The following is a 19,013-nucleotide window of genomic DNA, read 5'->3' as shown; positions in this document are numbered from 1 at the left end:
TATTAATTCCTAAGAGATAAAGGACACACCACGGTGGCCAAGATCTTTTGAGTGACACGACTCCCCTACGGCTGGGAATTTTACAACCCGCGTTAAGGTATACAGCAGGTAAAATGTCAATTAGAAAGGCCTGCCCTGATAACTCAACTCCCAATCCACTTGTTCTCGGCCATTAATATTTATGGTGGGCTCGGCCCTGGACTTACATTTCGTGTCATCTGAAATGATGGGCTCTAATGTCTCCCGATGTTTTGGACATCTTAATAGTTGCGCGGCCATGCCAGCACAGCACAGCACAGGACAGGACACTCATTGGTGTCTTCAACCTCAGTCGTTCCAAAGCATTATAATGGGAAATTAAAAGCAACTGTGGTCTACAGGACAGGAATGAGAGCAATGACAGAGAATAAATCAGCCTATGTGGCTTGACAGGATACAGACGATATATATCCTCCCGTGCTCCGTGTGTGTGTTTGTTTGGGCGTGTCTGTGATTGTGTGTGCCATTATCCGAGTAATAAACAGAGACTAAACTGACTAACGGACACCTCTTAATCAACTATTTAATCAATCAGTGGTTGGGCAAGACTTCTTCCGTTCAGTCTGTGTAGATGGACGCATTACAAGAATGATGTTTAAAAAAATAAAAAAAATAATGAAATGTGCAAAATCAGAACTTCAAATCTAAAATTGAATGCACTATAAATGTGTTAGTATTTGTATTCTTGGTGGCTGTTAAAAAGTCATCGAGGTTGGTATTCGCAACCTCATGCATGCGCATGGTTTCCTTTTAGCATTATTTAAGCTGACGTGAATCTTTATTTTTGGAATACTGTAATCAAATATGAAAATGAATGTGTCATCCCTGTCATCAAAATCCTAATATTCAGACCTAGGCATTGAGCAAATGTTATTTTCCTACATGGGCTCCTTGCTGTAAAAACAAAAACCCCAAACACATTGTATTGACATCATCTTATTGTGTATAGGAGATTTTAAAGAAATAATTAAAATTAGTCGATATTTTATTTGATCGCTACATCGTCCTCAGCGCGTAATAATCCACGCTTCAACGACAGATCTGTCAGCAGATGCCCGTAGCTCAGATTCACTCGACTCTCGTGGTGAGTCCTTAATTTTGTTCCAGGCAGCATGCTGTAATGCAATCATCGGTACCGCCTTGCTCAGCTAAGAATTTATGAACACTTAGTGTCCCTCCCTCCCTCCCTCCCTCCCACCGTGCCGACAAGGCCTCCTCCGTCCAGTATGCCTCCGAAATGTGTGTCGCTTGCATTTATCACCTTTTTAAACAGCATCCTATATCACCCCCCTGTTCTATTTTTATGGTAAAACAAAACTGGGCTGCGTGTAGAGATTATATACAGCCCCGCGTAAGAGAAAGTGGGGTCAAAGAGGGGGAGTCCCTGTGTACACTCTGTTGGTTTTACACACGGAGGTTAACTAGCAGAAGCTGCTCTTCCCCCCCCTCCCAGCCTTATAAGCAGGTTCAAATATTGCAAACTAAATCTAAGTGAGCTCTTATTTCAATACGGTTAGAAGTACGCCACCGGCTGAGGCCACTTGAATGGAGTAGCTCTGTGATATCGCGAAGCAATAACTCTCTTGGACCATCACTCATAGGCTCAGAGCAGACGTAAGTGCATATGCCCGATGTCAAAGTGGAATAAACACTCATGCAAACAGGCGCACTATCACACAGCCACTCATGACACCTTTTGAGCAACAATCAATGAATCTGCCATCAGCTGAGTTATGCCCTTAAGGGAGAAGGCACTGACTCTAAAAATATTCCCAGAAATGGATAGATAATGAATGGCTACGGAATAGGAGTGGGCCAGCGGCGGCACGGCGAAGTAGTGGTTAGCACGGATTTGAATCTCTGCTCCAGCCTTGCTTTGTAGAGTTCTTCCGGTGCTGCCCCTAGTGATGGGAAAATGAAGCTTCAAATTTGCTTCATGAACCAATTGTTGTATTTTTTGACCCACTCGAGGTGGCACCGTTGGTTTCAGCCCATTGTTAAATAGAGTGTGCCATCTAGAGGAGTCAAAAAATACCACTGGTTCATAAACCCAATTTGAAGCTTCATTTTCCCATCACTAGCTGTCCCTTACGGGATTACCGCGGGTTGGTTCCTTACACAAAATGCGCGCTGCAAACTCCACCGATAATGTCGTTATTGCAGAAAGAGGCGGAGCAGCTTGCTCCTAGCACGCGTCCCATTATGATGTGTTGCCCCCCCCCCCCCCCATCCCATCCACGGAGGGTGCAGAGTGAAGGTGAGCCTGTCATATCGATCTTTTTAGTGCTAAAATATGAGCCACTTTACGCCGCACCCGGATGCAGCGATGTGAAAAATAATAACTCGGACCCAAATTAAAAATATTGATTGGTTTGGAGCTGTCGAGAGCAAATAAACACTAGGTGAAGGATTTTTATTCCTTCCCCCTTTTACGTCGTTTCTCGTCCACTGCTTTTTCCCACCGGCCCAGTGAAAGGGCCGGGTCGCTGATGTCGACCTCGGCATTAAATTATGTCCAACCGTCTTGTTTTTGCCTTGGATTATAATCCTAACCTATAAAGCGCACGATTCTCTTTCCCGATCCCGGGCACAAATCAAAAGGCAACCATCTCCTCCTTGATAGGACTCAATAATCGAGCATTAGTCTGGCTTCATTCAGTTCTCGCTCTCCTTCACAAGTCATAATTCTTTGTACATCCAAGTATGACTTTTTTTACGCTTCTCAGTTTTAACAGATGAGCTGACACGGAGCCATCAAACGGTTGGGAAAACAATTGCCACAAGGTTAATTTTATTGCTTGCTCCATGCATTCGTGAGCAGGCGGCAAGTGTCCTCTGCCCCGGCCCTGATGAATGACTGTGCCGAGCGGGCGGGCGGGAATGAAAATGAAAGGGGGGGGGGGGGGGGTGGGAGAGGCCAAGCCCGCCGCGCTGGTCCCCGCCACCACCCCGCACCTGGAATTGAAATTTTTCTGACATGCTCAAAATTGCCATTCTGATATATAAGAGAGGTGATGTTCCAATTATTCTGATGATAAAAGCTTTCACGTCTGTTGCATTTTATGGTATGGCTTTACCTCATCCATCCGGAGAAGGTTAATACCTGCACACTCTCAATGAAGAATGTCACATTGTCCACAGTCTATAGGAAAATAAACTCTTTAGTGTATCTAAATTCTGTCGTAATACTTGGCAGTCGGGAGCGCGCTGCTATTGATTGTCCGCAAGGACGTTTGTTGTGTTTGGAGGCCAAGTGGGGATGAAAAGATGCTCGGTGGAGTGTGGCGAACGAGGCTGAAGCCGTATCTGCATCTCGGTACCGATGAGAGCACGTGCTGACAACGGTGAGACGGAACTGGCGAGATCTTGAAAGCTCACGTCTGTCTTTTGGCATCAGGCCTCTACGCTCCATACTGTGTGTGTGTGTGTGTGTGTGTGTGTGTGTGTGTGTGTGTGGCAGCCGTGTCCATTTGTCGCACATCTGATATAGGGCTATCATTAGCCACCGTCCATATCGATCGTCCCTTCGCCAGTGGCTATCGCTGCTTCATTTGCATGGGCCGCCTGACCCGGGCAGTATCTGGCCATTATATTCCCATTAGCTAATCTCTTTGATTTCCATAATCCCCCATCTATTGAGAGCCCTCCGTTTTCACAGTCCTCTCTTCCTCCAAGGAGAAAAAAAACATCACCCTCCCAACTCCCCACCCCACCCCCACCCACTTCACTCTAAAATAATCAATCAGTATGCATTATATTTTCAAGCAAGCACGCCTGCATCGGCAAACACTAGAGGGATGTTGTCATACGATTTATTATTGACATTTATTGGTGGACATATCACTGTCCAAGGGTGAGCATATTAACATATCCATAACAAATATTATTCTTATTTTAATGAAACAATATATATACAGATTCATTTTTGTCACGTGTGTCGCCGGATATGGACCCAGAAGCACAAGTTGTTGAGTCACCGACAGGTCGCAACCATTTTTGTGGATTTGATCAACGCTGTCATAGCGACCGACAAGATTATATATGTCTTACAATATACTTTTCTCATATTTCAGAAATTCTGTATTTTTTCAGACAAAATGACATTGGAGCGTAATAAAATCTCCCAGGTACCCAAGGTTGAATTTCTTGGCCGTATTTACAAAAGTTACACAAGACTGTTGAGCACCGACAGACTACATATGAAAATGGAATTCTGATTCTATATTTTGTTGATTGAATATTGAAATGGGTTAACATGTAAAAGTGGGAATGCGAACGTGCTGTCCCTGATGTTTGCCTTTGCTCACTGAGCAGCCCACACACAACCTTTGAGCAACCTTACCTCTCCTGGAACAAACAACCAATCTGACCTCAATCACCCTCAGTCGAGTTCTGGTGGCTTCAATTGATCACTCGCTCCTGTCAGCCATTTCTAACACTCCACTCTTGGCACCCCCTCCTCCAAATGAGCTGATAATTAATATGGGTCGGCTCTTCAAACTGGAGCCAACACGCAAGCGTGATGGATCGGACCGCTTGGACGTAAACCAATATAATGGCACGTTTCTTCGGCCCTCGGGGTATCTTTTAGCCCGCTTGATCGGTCGGGCATGCATCACAACTGCTAATTTCATACCCGCGTGTTGCCGATTGTTACCGTGTCGATAATCTTACGTTGTTTAAAGGCAATGTGAACATTTGTAATGGAACTGACATGAAACATCCGTTTCCCAAAAAATCCAATCGTGACAACAGCTTTGTCTCTTCTGTGGTGTGTGTATTTTGCTTAAGGAGTGGAGCATCGACAAAATGTACACATCCATGATTGATCTTTGCGTCTTTGCTATTGGCTTTTCTTCATCCCCCTTGCCTCGACGGCCTTGTTGGGAGATATGGATATGATTTTCCTTGCCCTGCCACTTTTTTTTTTTTGGGCAATTTGCAAAGCACATGTATAACAATTTCACAGATAATGGATGGATATTTGCTAATCGTGATGTTTTTCCATAAAGACAATCGTGCCAGTGGCCCAGTATGGCCCCTCACTGGTGCGACTGGACATAATTGGTGAATGTGGTCTATGAGGAGTAGCGGGTCGCCGGCTATTGGCTGTGAGCCTGTCATAATAACAAGCAACAATGTGATCATTTAATTTCCTTTTCACTTACACATCACCTCAGCTCACATGAGGGAGGACACACACAGACACAAGGTTAACGTTGGGCCCTATTTGTTTCACTCGAACCATCACAATGACTCCAAATAGCATTTTAAAAACAAAGTGAGGGGGTAGACACAAATAATCCAATCACACAATTACTGCTGAGCTTCATTCTATACTTAAGTGCATTTTTATTGTGTAACATTCCCTTTTTCTCCCCCCCCGCCCCTATTATTTTTTTCCCTGATTCCCTCCGCAAGCATTCTCTCCCTGCCACTTCTCATCTAATATGGCCATAATTGGGTTTGCTTGTACAAATGAGATTCCAGCAATTGGGTTACCCTCCTCTGAAATTGGAGAGGTCTCCGGGCCGGCATGGGTGGAGAGTTAATCTGCTTTTGTTAAATCCTTCTTTTTGTGACTACAGCGGCAAAAATGTGCTGTTCTAGTTAAAGCCTTTTACCTGTCACTGTGGACACGGCCCTCCCCCCCACTGCAAATCCCCCGGACAGTTCGTACGCACGTACACACACACGTGCGGACAAACACTCACACAGCAAGATTTCTCCTCTGCTTCTCCTTGTGCAAATAATGACATTTGAATCGAGCATTAACAGGCTTAATTACTTTAAAATTGTCATTTTAATTTACACTGATATAGTATTGATCACACAAGCAGAGATTAAGGCCCTCGCTGGAGCGCTTGATGTGGAATTAAACAGAGCTGGGTCCTCCCGGCGGGGCCTGCCTGGCCTGGCCTGGCCTGGCCTGGCCAGAAGAGGAATGACATCTTCCCCCTAATGAACTGGCAGCATGCGCAGACATGAATTTCAGGCCCTGTTGGAGAAGGAGGGAAATAATGGGGTTTGGGGAGCCATGGCGGGTTATTCATTCACTGCCATGCACCAATTCTCCTGTGATTCATCCGCGGGCTACCAGACCCCCCCGCTGCCTGTTTGCCAGCCACATTCAGCCAGCCTGACCTTTTTCCTGCTTTAGACGTGTATTCCTACGGATGGACGGACGGACGGACGGGTCGACAGTCGCTCAGTGGGTCCGAGGGGAGCGCCTTTCCCGCTGCTCGCTATCATCTAGCGGACAAGAAGGTTATGAGAGGGTGGCGCTGAATGTGCCGTGCGTCCGTGATTGTTGCGCTCATCCTGGCTCATTGGCCTGTCGGAAGAAGACAAGCCTTCCTGGGGAATTGATCTCCTCACTCCAGCCGAGTGTCACGCACAAGCTGTTATAATCAGTAGAGGGCTGCTGGGAAAATCATTACATTAAATCCAAGCAATTTCTTCTCGTTTGGTGAAGAGCTGTCTGTGGCTTGTCTGCTGCTAAGCGTGCTGTTGTGGGCTAATTATTATAGTTGAAACAACCTCTTGACACCTGTCTCAGATGAACACACTCGGCAATCACACATTAAACAAGTGCCTTTTTTTAAATTCCCTGTGCCTGTAATTGGCTAAGGAATAAAGCTGATGCTTTGCACACACATGGGCTGAATGTCTTGTCCGTGCCAAAAGGTTCTGTTAAAGAAAGGAAAGCACAAAGTGGTCACTGATGACGACAAGGCTAAAGAAAATGTGCTAAGAATGAAGTACGGAAAATCAGACGTTCCTTTATTTGTTATTTGTCTTTTCATTTCTGCACGTGTGTAACACAAGTATATGGGAGCGTGTGTGTTGAATTTCCTCTGGAGGGATTATCATGACTATAATAAATTGAATTTAACAATTGAATTAAATTAATGAGAGCTGTAGCTAATATTTTGGTAAACTCCATTTTTTTACATAAGTGTCATGTGGAAAAACGATTTGACACGATAGAGATGATGTAAGGGATTGTAGTTAAGATAAGCCATTTTAAACTAAAATCAAACATTTTTCTGTTATTCAAAGTTTCGTCCAACTGGAATTCATTTAGTTGGAGTGAAGCAGTGTGGGCACAGCGTATTTCCCATGATTAAAGACTAAATATTAAAGATAGCGATTAAAAAATAAAGCTAAAAAAAACAACTATCAGACTTTTTGACCAAGAGAAAAGTAACACATCATGAAACCTTAACTCAGCTACAAGTCAAGTCTATAAGCACGCCCTTGAGCGAGTTGACTAAAAGGGTTTCCTAAACAAACCGAATGTCCCGGTGCAGATTGAAAAGCGGGACGGCTCGTTCACGAGGTCTTCATTCGATTGCGTTATCCGTACCTTGATATCGCAAAAGGTGGAAGCCATCTCCACAAGAAAATAGCAACAGCCCCTTTTTTCTCTGGGCTGGCAGCTCACCATGACGGATGTCAAGTTGTCTCCAATACACATAATGGACTTGGCAAGGTCCAAGCAGGCTAGGCATGGGCCATCTACCCTACTCTACTCTACTCTGCCATCCAATCACCTTATTCTAATGCTATTGCATTGTTTAGTCAACCAGCCTTCCATTTACATCAACCCAAAACCACACTGCTAGACCGACCACAGAGGCACTTAATAGAATTAGTAGGTATTGTGCAGCACATTTCAAACACATAGGCCATTTGAAACACTCACTCACTCACTCACTCACTCACTCACTTTTCTCTCACCTGATACCACCTCGCTTGCCGCCCGTCAAAGTAATGGCATCGCATCGTGCAGCCATTTTCTATCGTCTACAATTAACTGGTAAAACTCTGCATACCATTGACACATTGTTTATAAAGTCACCTCCAAAAGTATTGGAACAACAAGCCCATTTTTTTTTCTATAGACTTGAAAATATGTCTATATTTTCATTGTAGTTGTTTTTGTTTGGTTTAAGTTTTTATTTGTATTTATTTTTTTAAAGTTTTCAGTGTTTTATTAGTTTTAGTTTTTCAACAATTCTTTATTCATTTTAGTGTCAGTTTATGATTTTATTTTTTAAATATTTCTTGTGTGCTTAAGAAAAACATCTGTAGTAGTTATTGGGTATATATTCTGAAATAGGTTTCCAGTATTAAGTTTGTTCTGTGCATATTTATAGCTCCCAAAGCACATTTCAACTCAATTACATGCCACTTTTCTTTGCACCAAATTGCAAACATTTGTTCTTAATGGGAACAGGTTGTCATTTATAAGATCATAATTTCCTAATGTCATTTTCGGTAATGTTGCGAAGCAACAGATAAACAGAGCAATAACAATTTGAAGGGCACATGGCCTGCAAATTGCCCCAATTTGCTCCTTGACTTGCTGCATTCTTCAAATCCCAACAATGTAATATTGAACAAATAAGTATCATATGCTTGAAATAACAATTTCAGTAGCCTGAAATTTGTCTTAATGGCCAGCTGTTAGAAGAATGATAAACACACAGTGTGTGGCTTCATTTGGAATGTCTTTCATCCGTCGGGTCATAGGAAATGAGCAATTCCTTTGTCCCCTAGCTGCCAGCGGCTGTTAAACTATTACCGATAAAAAACAACCATAAACTCTCAGGCTGAGGGTGTGCCCCGCTTGGTGTATTAACAACAAGCTTCTTCTTTGTCCTATTTCTTGGCCAATTGATTTTTGTTTGTAAAATTAATGTAGTCGCCGTGAGGTTCCCGAGGTCACGTTAGACGGCTTTGAGCAGATGAGGGGCGGTGCTGGGCAAACAAGCAAGTAGGGGACCTCCAGAGTCTGTCTGCCTGCCTGATGAAACTTACTCTGGACGTGTTTAAGGGCGGAGCATGCAATAGCTCATGGTGAATTGTCACAATGTTGTTTAATACACAAAATACATCTCCATATGTTTGACCACGGGAGTGCATTGGCCCATTTATTGAATGTATTCAATCACACCCAAGTTGCTTGATATTTTTGCCCTTGTTTTATGCTGTATATTCATCTAATTTTTTTTGGCACCTCGTTGAGCCACACACATATTTACAGTCAAAGTAAACAAATAAAAAACAAACAGTAATATTTATTCAATTAGCTCCTCATTTTGAAGCTCTAATTATAGAATACAGTTGAGCCACACAAATATTTACAGTCAAAATAAAAACAGAATCATATTTATTCAATTGATTCATTCATTATAAAATATATTAGCTCATTTGCTGTCGGATTTCTCTAACTTGCCAGCAATTTCAGAGCATTTGACTCAAGAGCCACGTAATGTTATCTTTTGTGACAATATAGCACCAAACCTATCGAAAGAAACAAAACTCTCTTCTTTCTTTAATTACCTTTGTCCATTTTTAGTGATCAGTAATAGAACCTGGGAAACAAACATTTTACTGTTACAGAAACTAAACCAAGCACCCCAATAATTTGGCGCCAACCAGGAATGAACCCACATGTAAAAATGAAAAAGCGCTGTCTATAAGTGCGTACTGTAACATTCCGAAGCCATCCCTAATATGAAGTCATCCATTTGAAAGGTTTAGGCTGAAAAGGTGATGCTTTCTTCTAACAATGTCAAGTATCAAACTACTGTGGTCCTCTTAAGTTAGTAGTAATCCTTCCCAAATGGCAAGTCATCGAACACAAAGAGTGCCTCAGTCAACAGGATCTCTGCTAAAGTTCATATCGCAGTTGCACCCTGAATGCGCCATTCTGCAGCTAATTAGATTGGGTGTTGTCCTCGTTCAAATTAATTCAAGTATTAACTGCCTGATTACATTTGTAATCTCATTCTTTAGCCAACACAGAAATTGTGGCTTATCTATGGATTTTTCACGATTTTTATGATACCGTAAAATGATTTGGTAATACAGGTATGCCAGATACATTTGAGTTTGCCTCACTGACTCTGAATGATATATTTTCTTTCGGATGCGTTCCCTCAAAGTCTTAAACATTTGCACTTCTTTTCTCATATCTGAGTAAACATGTGTGACCTAACAATATTCTGTCGTGTACAGTAAGTAGCACCTGCTCAGCTGAGACTTGCACGTTTTCCTTTCAAATCCTCTTTTCTCTAACGCTTGGAGGATGGAGACGGACGGGTTTGTTGCCACTCTTGGCCCTGGTACAGGTCTCCAGCTCACAGGCATATCAAAGTCCTTCAATCTTAAGAGGGATCACGTAAAAGGCTGGTTACTGCCATTGTACGGCTGAAAAGAAACATCTGCGTGAGGGAAAAGTCTTCTGTTGTTGCCTTTTTGAAATTGATTATTAGAACGACACAATAAGAGGAAAAGACCTACGACATAATTTCTCGATATCTAAGAAGCATTTCCATTTGCTTTTCACGCAGCGTCCATGCGCTCTTAGTGGCAATGCACTCGAGTATAACTAAGCTAGCATGGAGGATATCCAAGCGTTTAGATCAAGCCTCTGGGAATTTTACATAACACATCATTGTCGCACATTGCTTTTTACATAAAGACAAAGAAGGTCACAAAGAAGCACTGGACGGGCGTCTTAGCCTCAGACGAGCTGCTGCCTCCCGCCTGTGTTTTGCAGAGTCCTCTAAAGCTTCACGCTCCTGTGCTCACTGTTGTGCTCCGAGAACGCCTCTGCTCATACCCAGACAGAAAGCTGCTTATTTTTTCTCCATACAGGAATAATAATATTTTCCTGCCTTTTTTTTTTGTCGCTTAAATCTTCAGCGCAATCCAATGTCTCGACCCGAGGGGATCAACTTCCATCGATTGTCCGTGTGTTGATGAAGCTGTCATATTTTATCGACGCTTCAAGTTCACGAGCCAAACAAAATGACATGGAAGAGTTCTACGAAGGGAGGTCGAAATGCTGACAACTACAAATCTTTTTGATGAAATGAATTGATAGGTGGCAATGTATCACCATTCAAATACCACAAACTAAGGCTCCCTTTATACGTATTTGGATGTAGGTGTGTATACGTATGTCTGCCAAAGAGGCCGCTTTGTCATGGGAGAGGCCGATGACAGAGCCATCTCCAGACACAAGCTGACTGATTACTTTTTCCAGCTGACACCACATGACATTCGCCCCGGTCGACTTTGCTCAATACAAATGGTTTGACATTTAATGCTCTGTTGTCGCCTTTCGTCTGTGTGCGGCCACACGAGGCAAGCGAGCAAGTTTTAACGCGAAACGTCCCCACGTCAAACTTTTAGGCTTCTTTATTTCAACCGCAGCAACCTCTCGGGATTCATTTGCTTCCATTGCTTTCAGTCTGTATGATCCTAATTCAATCAATTATTTCACAAAGCAGGCCACGTGAATAGGCGCAAGATCAAATCAGTTCAAAATATTGATTGATGAACAGTCCGTGACAGCATTAGCAGCCTCTTTAGATTGCAGACCGAAAAAAGAAATCAATGAATTTGAGGACCTGTCATTTGCACAGGCCTATTTCCCTAATGGGAACGTGTTTCAGATGGGAATCACAAGTTGAAATATTCTTTTTGATTATTGGACATCCATAGCCAAATATGATTTACATTAATGAGGATAAGTGTATTAAAGGCATTTTTATCTTCCAGCAAACGAAACAATTGAATAATGGCCGTGGCGAGCCAGCAGTGGTCTATAGAGGATGTAATGCCACTTTAATTATCTCAATTGTTAGGACTTTGATCTCATAGGGAGTGGTAATGTTTTATATAAGAATTGAACTGCTATAGCATTTGATGGATATAAGATGAATTATAATGCTTTTGCTGTGCTTTAGTCAAAATCCAAAGTCTGAAAATAGAAACAAGGCGCTATAGTGCATTTCAAACATTTTAACAAAGTTATCAAACTCTTCTTTCTTGATTAGGCTGGACCATCATGTGCTCTTGGGGGAGAAAAGTCCAATGTATTTGTATTGCGTGTGTGTGTTTGATTTAGTTGGATGTCAGTGCCGTGATGGTTTTATTGCTTTAGACCTCTGCCGGCCGGGCAGGTTAGAGGAGGGAGCCCACGACTGATGAGCATGGCAGGAAATTGGCAGATGGAAGCATCCATTTCACCGCTAATTAGGGTGTCCAGAAGCCGGCCGACTGACAGGGTTCAACTGGGCAATGTAGTGCCTGCCAGCTCCCATCCAGTGCGCTTTATAAAATGCTCTTTAATTCCCCGCCACAATATCATTAACTTTGTAAGTGGATGAACACAATGGACAAGCAATTTAATTAACTTCTACCATTGAATGTTGGAGGGGAGACTAAACGAAATTAATGCACAATATTTCCCAGCGAGGCAGCCAACCTTGGGAGTGGGCCTGGATTGTTGGCAGGTCAGGCGCTCGCTGCCATGGCTTTGGCCTATTATGCCTTGTTTAGCCCCATCCATAATCTTTTCTTCAAACCAAAATACAATCAGTGCTTTTCAGATCAATGGTGAGCGTGTGTCGCTCGGCATTCTGGGAGATTTCAGAAGGACGAAGCCTGGAAACGCGCTGCCGGCCGGCTTTCGCGGTTTACCAATGTGAAATCGGACCTTTATGGCAATGCTTGAAATTGAATCCATTTTGGTCAACAATCGAACCTTTACTCGGCAGGTATGCAGTATTACACCATTGCAAAAAATCCCCATTTGCAGTTCGATTCGTGCGGAAAATGTTGTGCGCATTCGGATGTTTAAAATTAGATACAGTATATAGTTGTTATTTTAATTTGAAGTGATTTGGTGTGCTGAGCAATCATCTGTATCTAAGTACAGTAAGTATCATCAGATTGTAATCCTCTTTTTATTGGAACAATTTTTGCTTTTTATTTGATGTGCAACAGTGTTTTGGAAGCTACAAATATTTTTTAATTGCGTGTGACATGATTGCATCGTTCCCATTTGAACACTGACAAGCCTTTTGTTTGTTCCCCAATCAACTGAGACACATACTACCGTAATTTTCGGACTATAAGTCGCACCGGAGTATAAGTCGCACCAGCCATAAAATGCCCAAAAAAGTGAAAAAAACCCATATATATGTATATAAATCGCTCCTGAGTATAAGTCGCCCCCCCACCCAAACTATGAAAAAAAAACGCGACTTATAGTCCGGAAATTACGGTACCTTCTATAATATACCTAAATTTTAACCCTCCAAAAAAAAAAAAATTCAATGAAGTGAATATTCAAATTTCTTTCTGACCTGTTTAACACATTTGACTCTACGTCCCATATGCGTGCCGTGTCGTAACCAGTCCCAGTTGAGGAAAGGGCTTATTCAGGCCATGACAGATGGTTCCAATACTTGGGCCTCCTTCAAATCACAGGAAGTGATAGAAGTAGTTTTAATGAGAGGTTTTTTTGTGTATCCAGTCAGGCTTTCCAGGCAGCCAATGAATAATAGAGATTGTGGCTCAATACTGTGAATACTCAATCAATGGCTCAGCCAGAGGGCCTTGGCAAACACATATGGCAGGTTGGGGGTGGCCAGTGTACTCAGCAGCAGCAGTAGGAAATACTAAGACCTCTCCATCTCTATCAGTGGGCACAGCATTTCTATTGATGCAGCCTACTTTTGTGGCATTGATGGCAAACAAGCTGTTGGTGCAGTATCGGACCAAAGTGCTCATTGAGCCCAACATCTTGCATATGAATTGACCTTTTGCTGGGGGGGGAAGTTTTCCATAATTCTTCCAAATGATTGGTTTGACTATAGATATCAAAATCTGGTTTTCCCGGCACGTACGTCTTTGCCAATAGATTTGCTCCGCCAGTCTTGGATTGGGTTGGGATGGCTGTACGTAACAACCCCAAAAAAATATTTATCAATATCTAATTGCACAACAAACAAGCCCTTCTTCTTGGTTTACGTGCTGGACGGAGCCTTGAGCCCACCTGCAGTTTTGCCCTATTAAAAGCTCACTGGACAGCCAGCACAAGCACAGCAAGCCATTCTGCTCCATGTTGTTCATGGCTGTGGGACAGCAGAATATGACTCTGAGAAGCTTTACAGTGACACCGGGATGACACCGGAGTGTGTACGTGGCGGCTCTCTCGGGACCGCCGGCTTTCCCTTAGCACGTATCGGAGGTGAGACCTTGAAGAAAAATGATTACTTTTATGTTTGCTTTATGGGCCATTTTTCACATTAAATGCAGAAAATCTATTCAGAGGTCAGAGGAACGGCGCTTCTCTCCATTGGCCAGAACTAATTCCCGCAGTCCCGGCTATCGATAAAGCATTCATGGGAGCAAAGTATGCAGGCTATGTACTGCGGCACTCAAGTCTCTATTTTCTACTAGCTAGTCTATTGGGACTTGTTCAGCTCTTATCTGCCGCAGTATTAGAAATGTCAACTGCACACTTGCATGAACACACACACACATGGACGGACGGCGGCCACAAAGGGAGAGGGGAGCCAATGTTCTCTTATCTTTGAGAGGCATTGGCAATACAAGTCGCGATAAGAGATAGCATTGGCAGAAGCGGCCATAAAATCCCAGCTTTTATGGTGCGCTTATTGTCTTTCTGTCTACAATTACGGTGATTACTCATTTCCCCCTTAGCCGCCCCCCCGCATCATGCACCTAATAGAGTGCATTTTACTAATGGGGAATTAAGTAGCCGCTGTGGCAGCGGGGGTTTATAAATATGTAAAATATACTTTTAATTATTTCATGGAAATCTGGCAGCTAATCAATAAAGTCAGCCGTGACAAACGTACGTTTGACACAGGCCATTGTCAAGCTCCTGGTAAATGATAAGCATGGCCTGTCAGCGCAGCCCAGCCCTAATGAATATTTGCTGTCTGTCATGTTAGGAGACAAATGGATTAATTGTAGCCTGCTAATATAATAGCTTCTTCATGAAGAGCCGGCCGGGCAGATGAGAGCCAGCGCTAGCAGCCACCTTTGTGTAAACGGAATATTTGCCAGGGTTAAGTAGTGTACAGAAAGCTGCTAAAGGAATTCATCCGTTTCCATCCATTTATCTTAAGATTGGCCAGAGATGTGAATATTTGGATCATTTCATCTTATTTTTATTCCCACTTTATCTTTATTTTTAGGGCTGTGTTCATAGAGTATTTTCTTTTTTCTGAAGTAACTTTCAAATTTGTGAAGATTGAGCATTGACTTTTGAAAGATACTCAACTCATCCGTGTTTTTTAAACTACCGTGTGCATCGAGTAAAAATACATCATACACCAACAAACACGGTTAAATACACAAAAAAATAAATAACAGCATGTGAAAATGTACAAATCACAAAACATAAAAACAAACCAGGTCTAGTCAAAATCCCCCAAATAAAAATGTGATTGTAATATTCAACACTAATTTCAGTTTTGTTCCCACTTGTTCAACATTTTTGTGCGTGCCTTCCTCCCTATCAATGTAAACGAGATTTACCGTTTGTCAAAAGATGAAAGCGAAGCCAAAGACAAGTATGCACCGAATTTCTTGGAAGGCGGGGAAAAACGGGAAGCTGTGACCTTGAGTATTGCCTTTGCCCAATGCTCTTATTCTCTCGCCACCCCCCCCCTCTATGTGTCCCCCTTTTTTCTCTGTCCTCCATCAGAGCGAGGAAGTAGGGGAGCGCACAGGAGGCACAGGTCACCAGCCGCTCCTCTCATCAATTAAATGTGCGACAGTGTTTTTTTTTTTTCTTCCTATGGCTGAACTTATATGTCAAGGAGATGAGCAGGACCTCATGTTTGTGCTTTTGACAAATCAGCAAATGTTTAATCTCAAGATGTGCCAGCACTCATAAATAATGCAGGCTGGGCCCAGACTGTCGAAGAGAGGCGTTTTCTCCAGACCTCCACGGAAAATATAGCAAGACTAAAGCCACGTCCTTTCTCTGATCCGCTCCTCAAATCGTCACTTCATCACTTCTCATTCTTTTCCTCCTCCTATCTTGACTTGACTTCCTGCCTGTCCTTTCTACTTTTAGCCATTAACTTCTCGCAATAGCGCTAGTATTTCAATTTGGACTCTTCTTTACGGAAAAAGTGAGCGGCCTTTTCCTCAGAATTGAAAAGAGACTCGGAACGAGGTCTGCCATGTGAAAGACGTTGCGGATTGAGCCTGAGCTTTTCCTTCACTTGCCCTAAATGTAAATAGGGCCAAGAGAAAGCAGTGTAGTGGACTGTGAACCGCATCAAATCCCCATCTGGGAGACTCACTTTTTCCTGGGAAAGTTTTCCGATTGTTCACAGAGAAAATTTCGATTTTAAGCCTATTGAAGTGGATCTTTACCCATTCAAGTGTTCAGCTCAATGCGTCCTTTAGTTGATGAGACTGTACTGTGCGTGAACTTGGAATCAAATACATTTTGAACAAATTCACTTGTGAGTTTTAGTGTTTGAATGACTATTTAAAAAACAAAATTCACAAAGATGTGCGTGTTCATTGAAGATGATTCCAAATATATCATCTTCTGTCTTTTGTTCTTCCAGGCTCTGGGAAGTTTCTACTTCATTCATGAGTCTTTGAAAAACATCCAGCAGTTTGATTTCAAAGGTGAGTCGCACAGCAACACAGTTGAAATGAAATCCCCCTACGGTGGCCCCTCATCCCTCCCCACAACCATTTGTAGGCTCTTCCCATTTCCATCAAAAGCAACGAGCGAAGATTGGCGCGGTGGATAATGTAAAGGAGCGATCATGCTTATTAATATTAGAATTTAATTCCAAAGATTTCGGGCCTGCGGTAATGGCCTTCGGCGGGTTATTGGACAGTTACGGCAGTCTCATCATCCCATGGTGTCAGAGGGCCCTGGAGTCCCGTGGCCGCGCTAATTAAAGACAAGATATAGATGTGGAGGCGAGGCGAGGTGCCGCGCCGCGCTTCTTATTAGACCCAAGTCAGCATTAGCACCAGTTACCCCAGTGAAGGACAGGACAGGACAGGATAGGACAAGGCGATGGCACAGGCTCTATGCATTTTCGGAATTTTGATTTACTAATATGTTTCCTATTCAATAATATACCTATGAGGGCCCGACATCCACAAGTGTTTACAGCCCAGCCCTGTCCGTCCCATGCGGCATTTGAAGTGACATGACCATTCCCCAGACCTAAATCCAGTCGAGCATTTCTGGGACATCATGTTTCATTCCATATACATCAATGCCATGTTGCGCCAAAGACTGTCCACCAGCTGACTGATGCGTAATCCAGTTCTGGGAGGGGGATCCCTCAGGAGGCAATTGGCTGTCTCATCAGGAGCATGCCCACACATTGTTGGGAGGTCATACTGACACACGCGCACACGCACACTACTAAGCCTCATTTTTCGGAGGAAATTCCGCTCAAATTGGATCAGCCTGTATTTCGAATCCCCACTTTTATGTATTTTGTGTTGGATTCCGTTAATCAGTTATTTTTACTCAGATCCTTATTGTTATTTTGTTCTCAATATTTCCACTGTATAGTTAATAAATAGTTTCAAGTGATATCCTGCATGTATGACTTTTTTTACGTTGTTGTTGTTTGCGTCAAACATAAAATATTTAAAGTAGCAATTTAGTAGATGTGAGGATTTCAATGAGGATAGTAAACTTTAAAAACTCAAATGAAAATGAAATCAATAAAATAACTTAGTCCTCTGCTTTCTAACTTGCAGCTGTTTTTAACTCACAGCATAAATTCTCCCTCACACAGTTTATCAAGTCACTTCCACAGGCAAATATGGTATTCTTCGTCGACACAATCTGCATCGCAACAATACAAAGCTGCTCGAGAAGAATCACCGATGTTCATAGCGCCAGACTTGGTAGTATTGGGCTGGTCTGGCTGTTTGTCTGTTTGCTTCGTTATGTTCTGTTTTCAGGCCAGCCAGCAGATGGTGCAGTTGTCTGTACAAGGTTGTTGCTCATAGTGCCCGCTAATGCTTTTTAAAGAATATTTTTCTTTTTTTTCCCCATTTCAATCTTCAGCAAAGAAATACAGGAAGGTGGTTGGGAAGGAAACCTGCTCCGAGACCCTGGAAAGCACACCCTCGCTGGAGAAGGAGAAGTTTCCACAGGACTACTTTCCCGAGGTGGGTGATGGTTTGTCTTCCTGCGTGTCAGGACATTTGAATTTCTCTCAAAGAAAGAAATGACTTTTTTTTTTTGCACTCTGAAACAACAATAGTCTCTAAATGAAAACTGCTGGTCGGTTCCCGAGGAACAATTCCACGCTGGCTCTGATGCGTTCACTTTTCATGTATGCTACATGATGGTGCTGAGCGTTGAACAGAGCTGTGCTGATGTAGTCATGAAGAGCACCAGCGCCCGCGTGTCATCCTGGCGCTCCCCACTCATCTGTCAAGCACGCTCCAACGCCCGCCTCTGCACATATGTATATGCAAAACAGATGGAATCAGCCGGCCCCTATTTCCATGTCTTTGGCAAACTCTCGCTTCCATCCGACTTCTGCAGACCAACACCAATCCACACATCGAGATCCCCAATCTGGATATGATATCAAATTAACTGTTGGACACAAATCCATTCAAAACCATTTTTTCAAAGCGTCATTCTGTCTTTAGCGGGCGGGATAAGCATCCAAAAGCATAAAAGATGACGGAACGGTCCATCCCGAGTGGGAGAAGGGGAGTGATGTCGGAAGAACAGAGGTAGAAGGAGGTAGTGGTAGCTAAGAAAAGTTTTTTCCCTGTGATTTATGGCCCTTTCCTGACTGGGATATGAATCTGGGATGATGCTCCGGAGAGCGGCACTCCAGATAATGTTAGCCCATTTAAAAAGAGCAGATTTGTGTAGTCTATCAGGGTCGCTGAGTATTTTTTTTTTTCTTCCCGTCTCCCTCCTCCTCCTCCAGCCCTCCATAGTGAGAAATTGGTTGTTATCATAGATCACAGATACTGCTCAAACCTCTTATGAAAGATGAATTAATTTCACTAATGCTTTAATGCAAAGCTCTCATGAGGGAGCCAGACTGGTGATAACCCCTGCCTCATCCCTGCTTCCTCCCCGTGTGATTTATGCCCTCTTTTAGTAG

General features: G+C 43.0%; 1 protein-coding gene across 4 annotated transcripts in view; it reads left to right on the top strand.

Annotated features, from left to right (window-relative positions):
* Positions 1–19,013, top strand: part of LOC119134523 (inositol polyphosphate-5-phosphatase A-like) — a 76,113-nt gene that overhangs the window by 16,363 nt on the left and 40,737 nt on the right. For all 4 annotated transcript variants that reach the window (XR_005100362.1, XM_037271241.1, XM_037271240.1 and 1 more), the window contains exons 5-6: positions 16,467–16,530; positions 17,948–18,051. Coding sequence is in view for 3 of the 4 variants with exons in the window: in XM_037271241.1 (XP_037127136.1) it covers positions 16,467–16,530; positions 17,948–18,051 (168 nt within the window). In the remaining variant the exon portion in view is untranslated. The remainder of the gene's footprint in view (positions 1–16,466; positions 16,531–17,947; positions 18,052–19,013) is intronic.

Source organism: Syngnathus acus, chromosome 15 (assembly GCF_901709675.1).
Source record: "Syngnathus acus chromosome 15, fSynAcu1.2, whole genome shotgun sequence".
Lineage (NCBI taxonomy): Eukaryota > Metazoa > Chordata > Actinopteri > Syngnathiformes > Syngnathidae > Syngnathus > Syngnathus acus.
The sequence above is the reverse complement of the archived record's forward strand: the minus strand, read 5'-3'. Positions and strand labels throughout refer to the sequence as shown.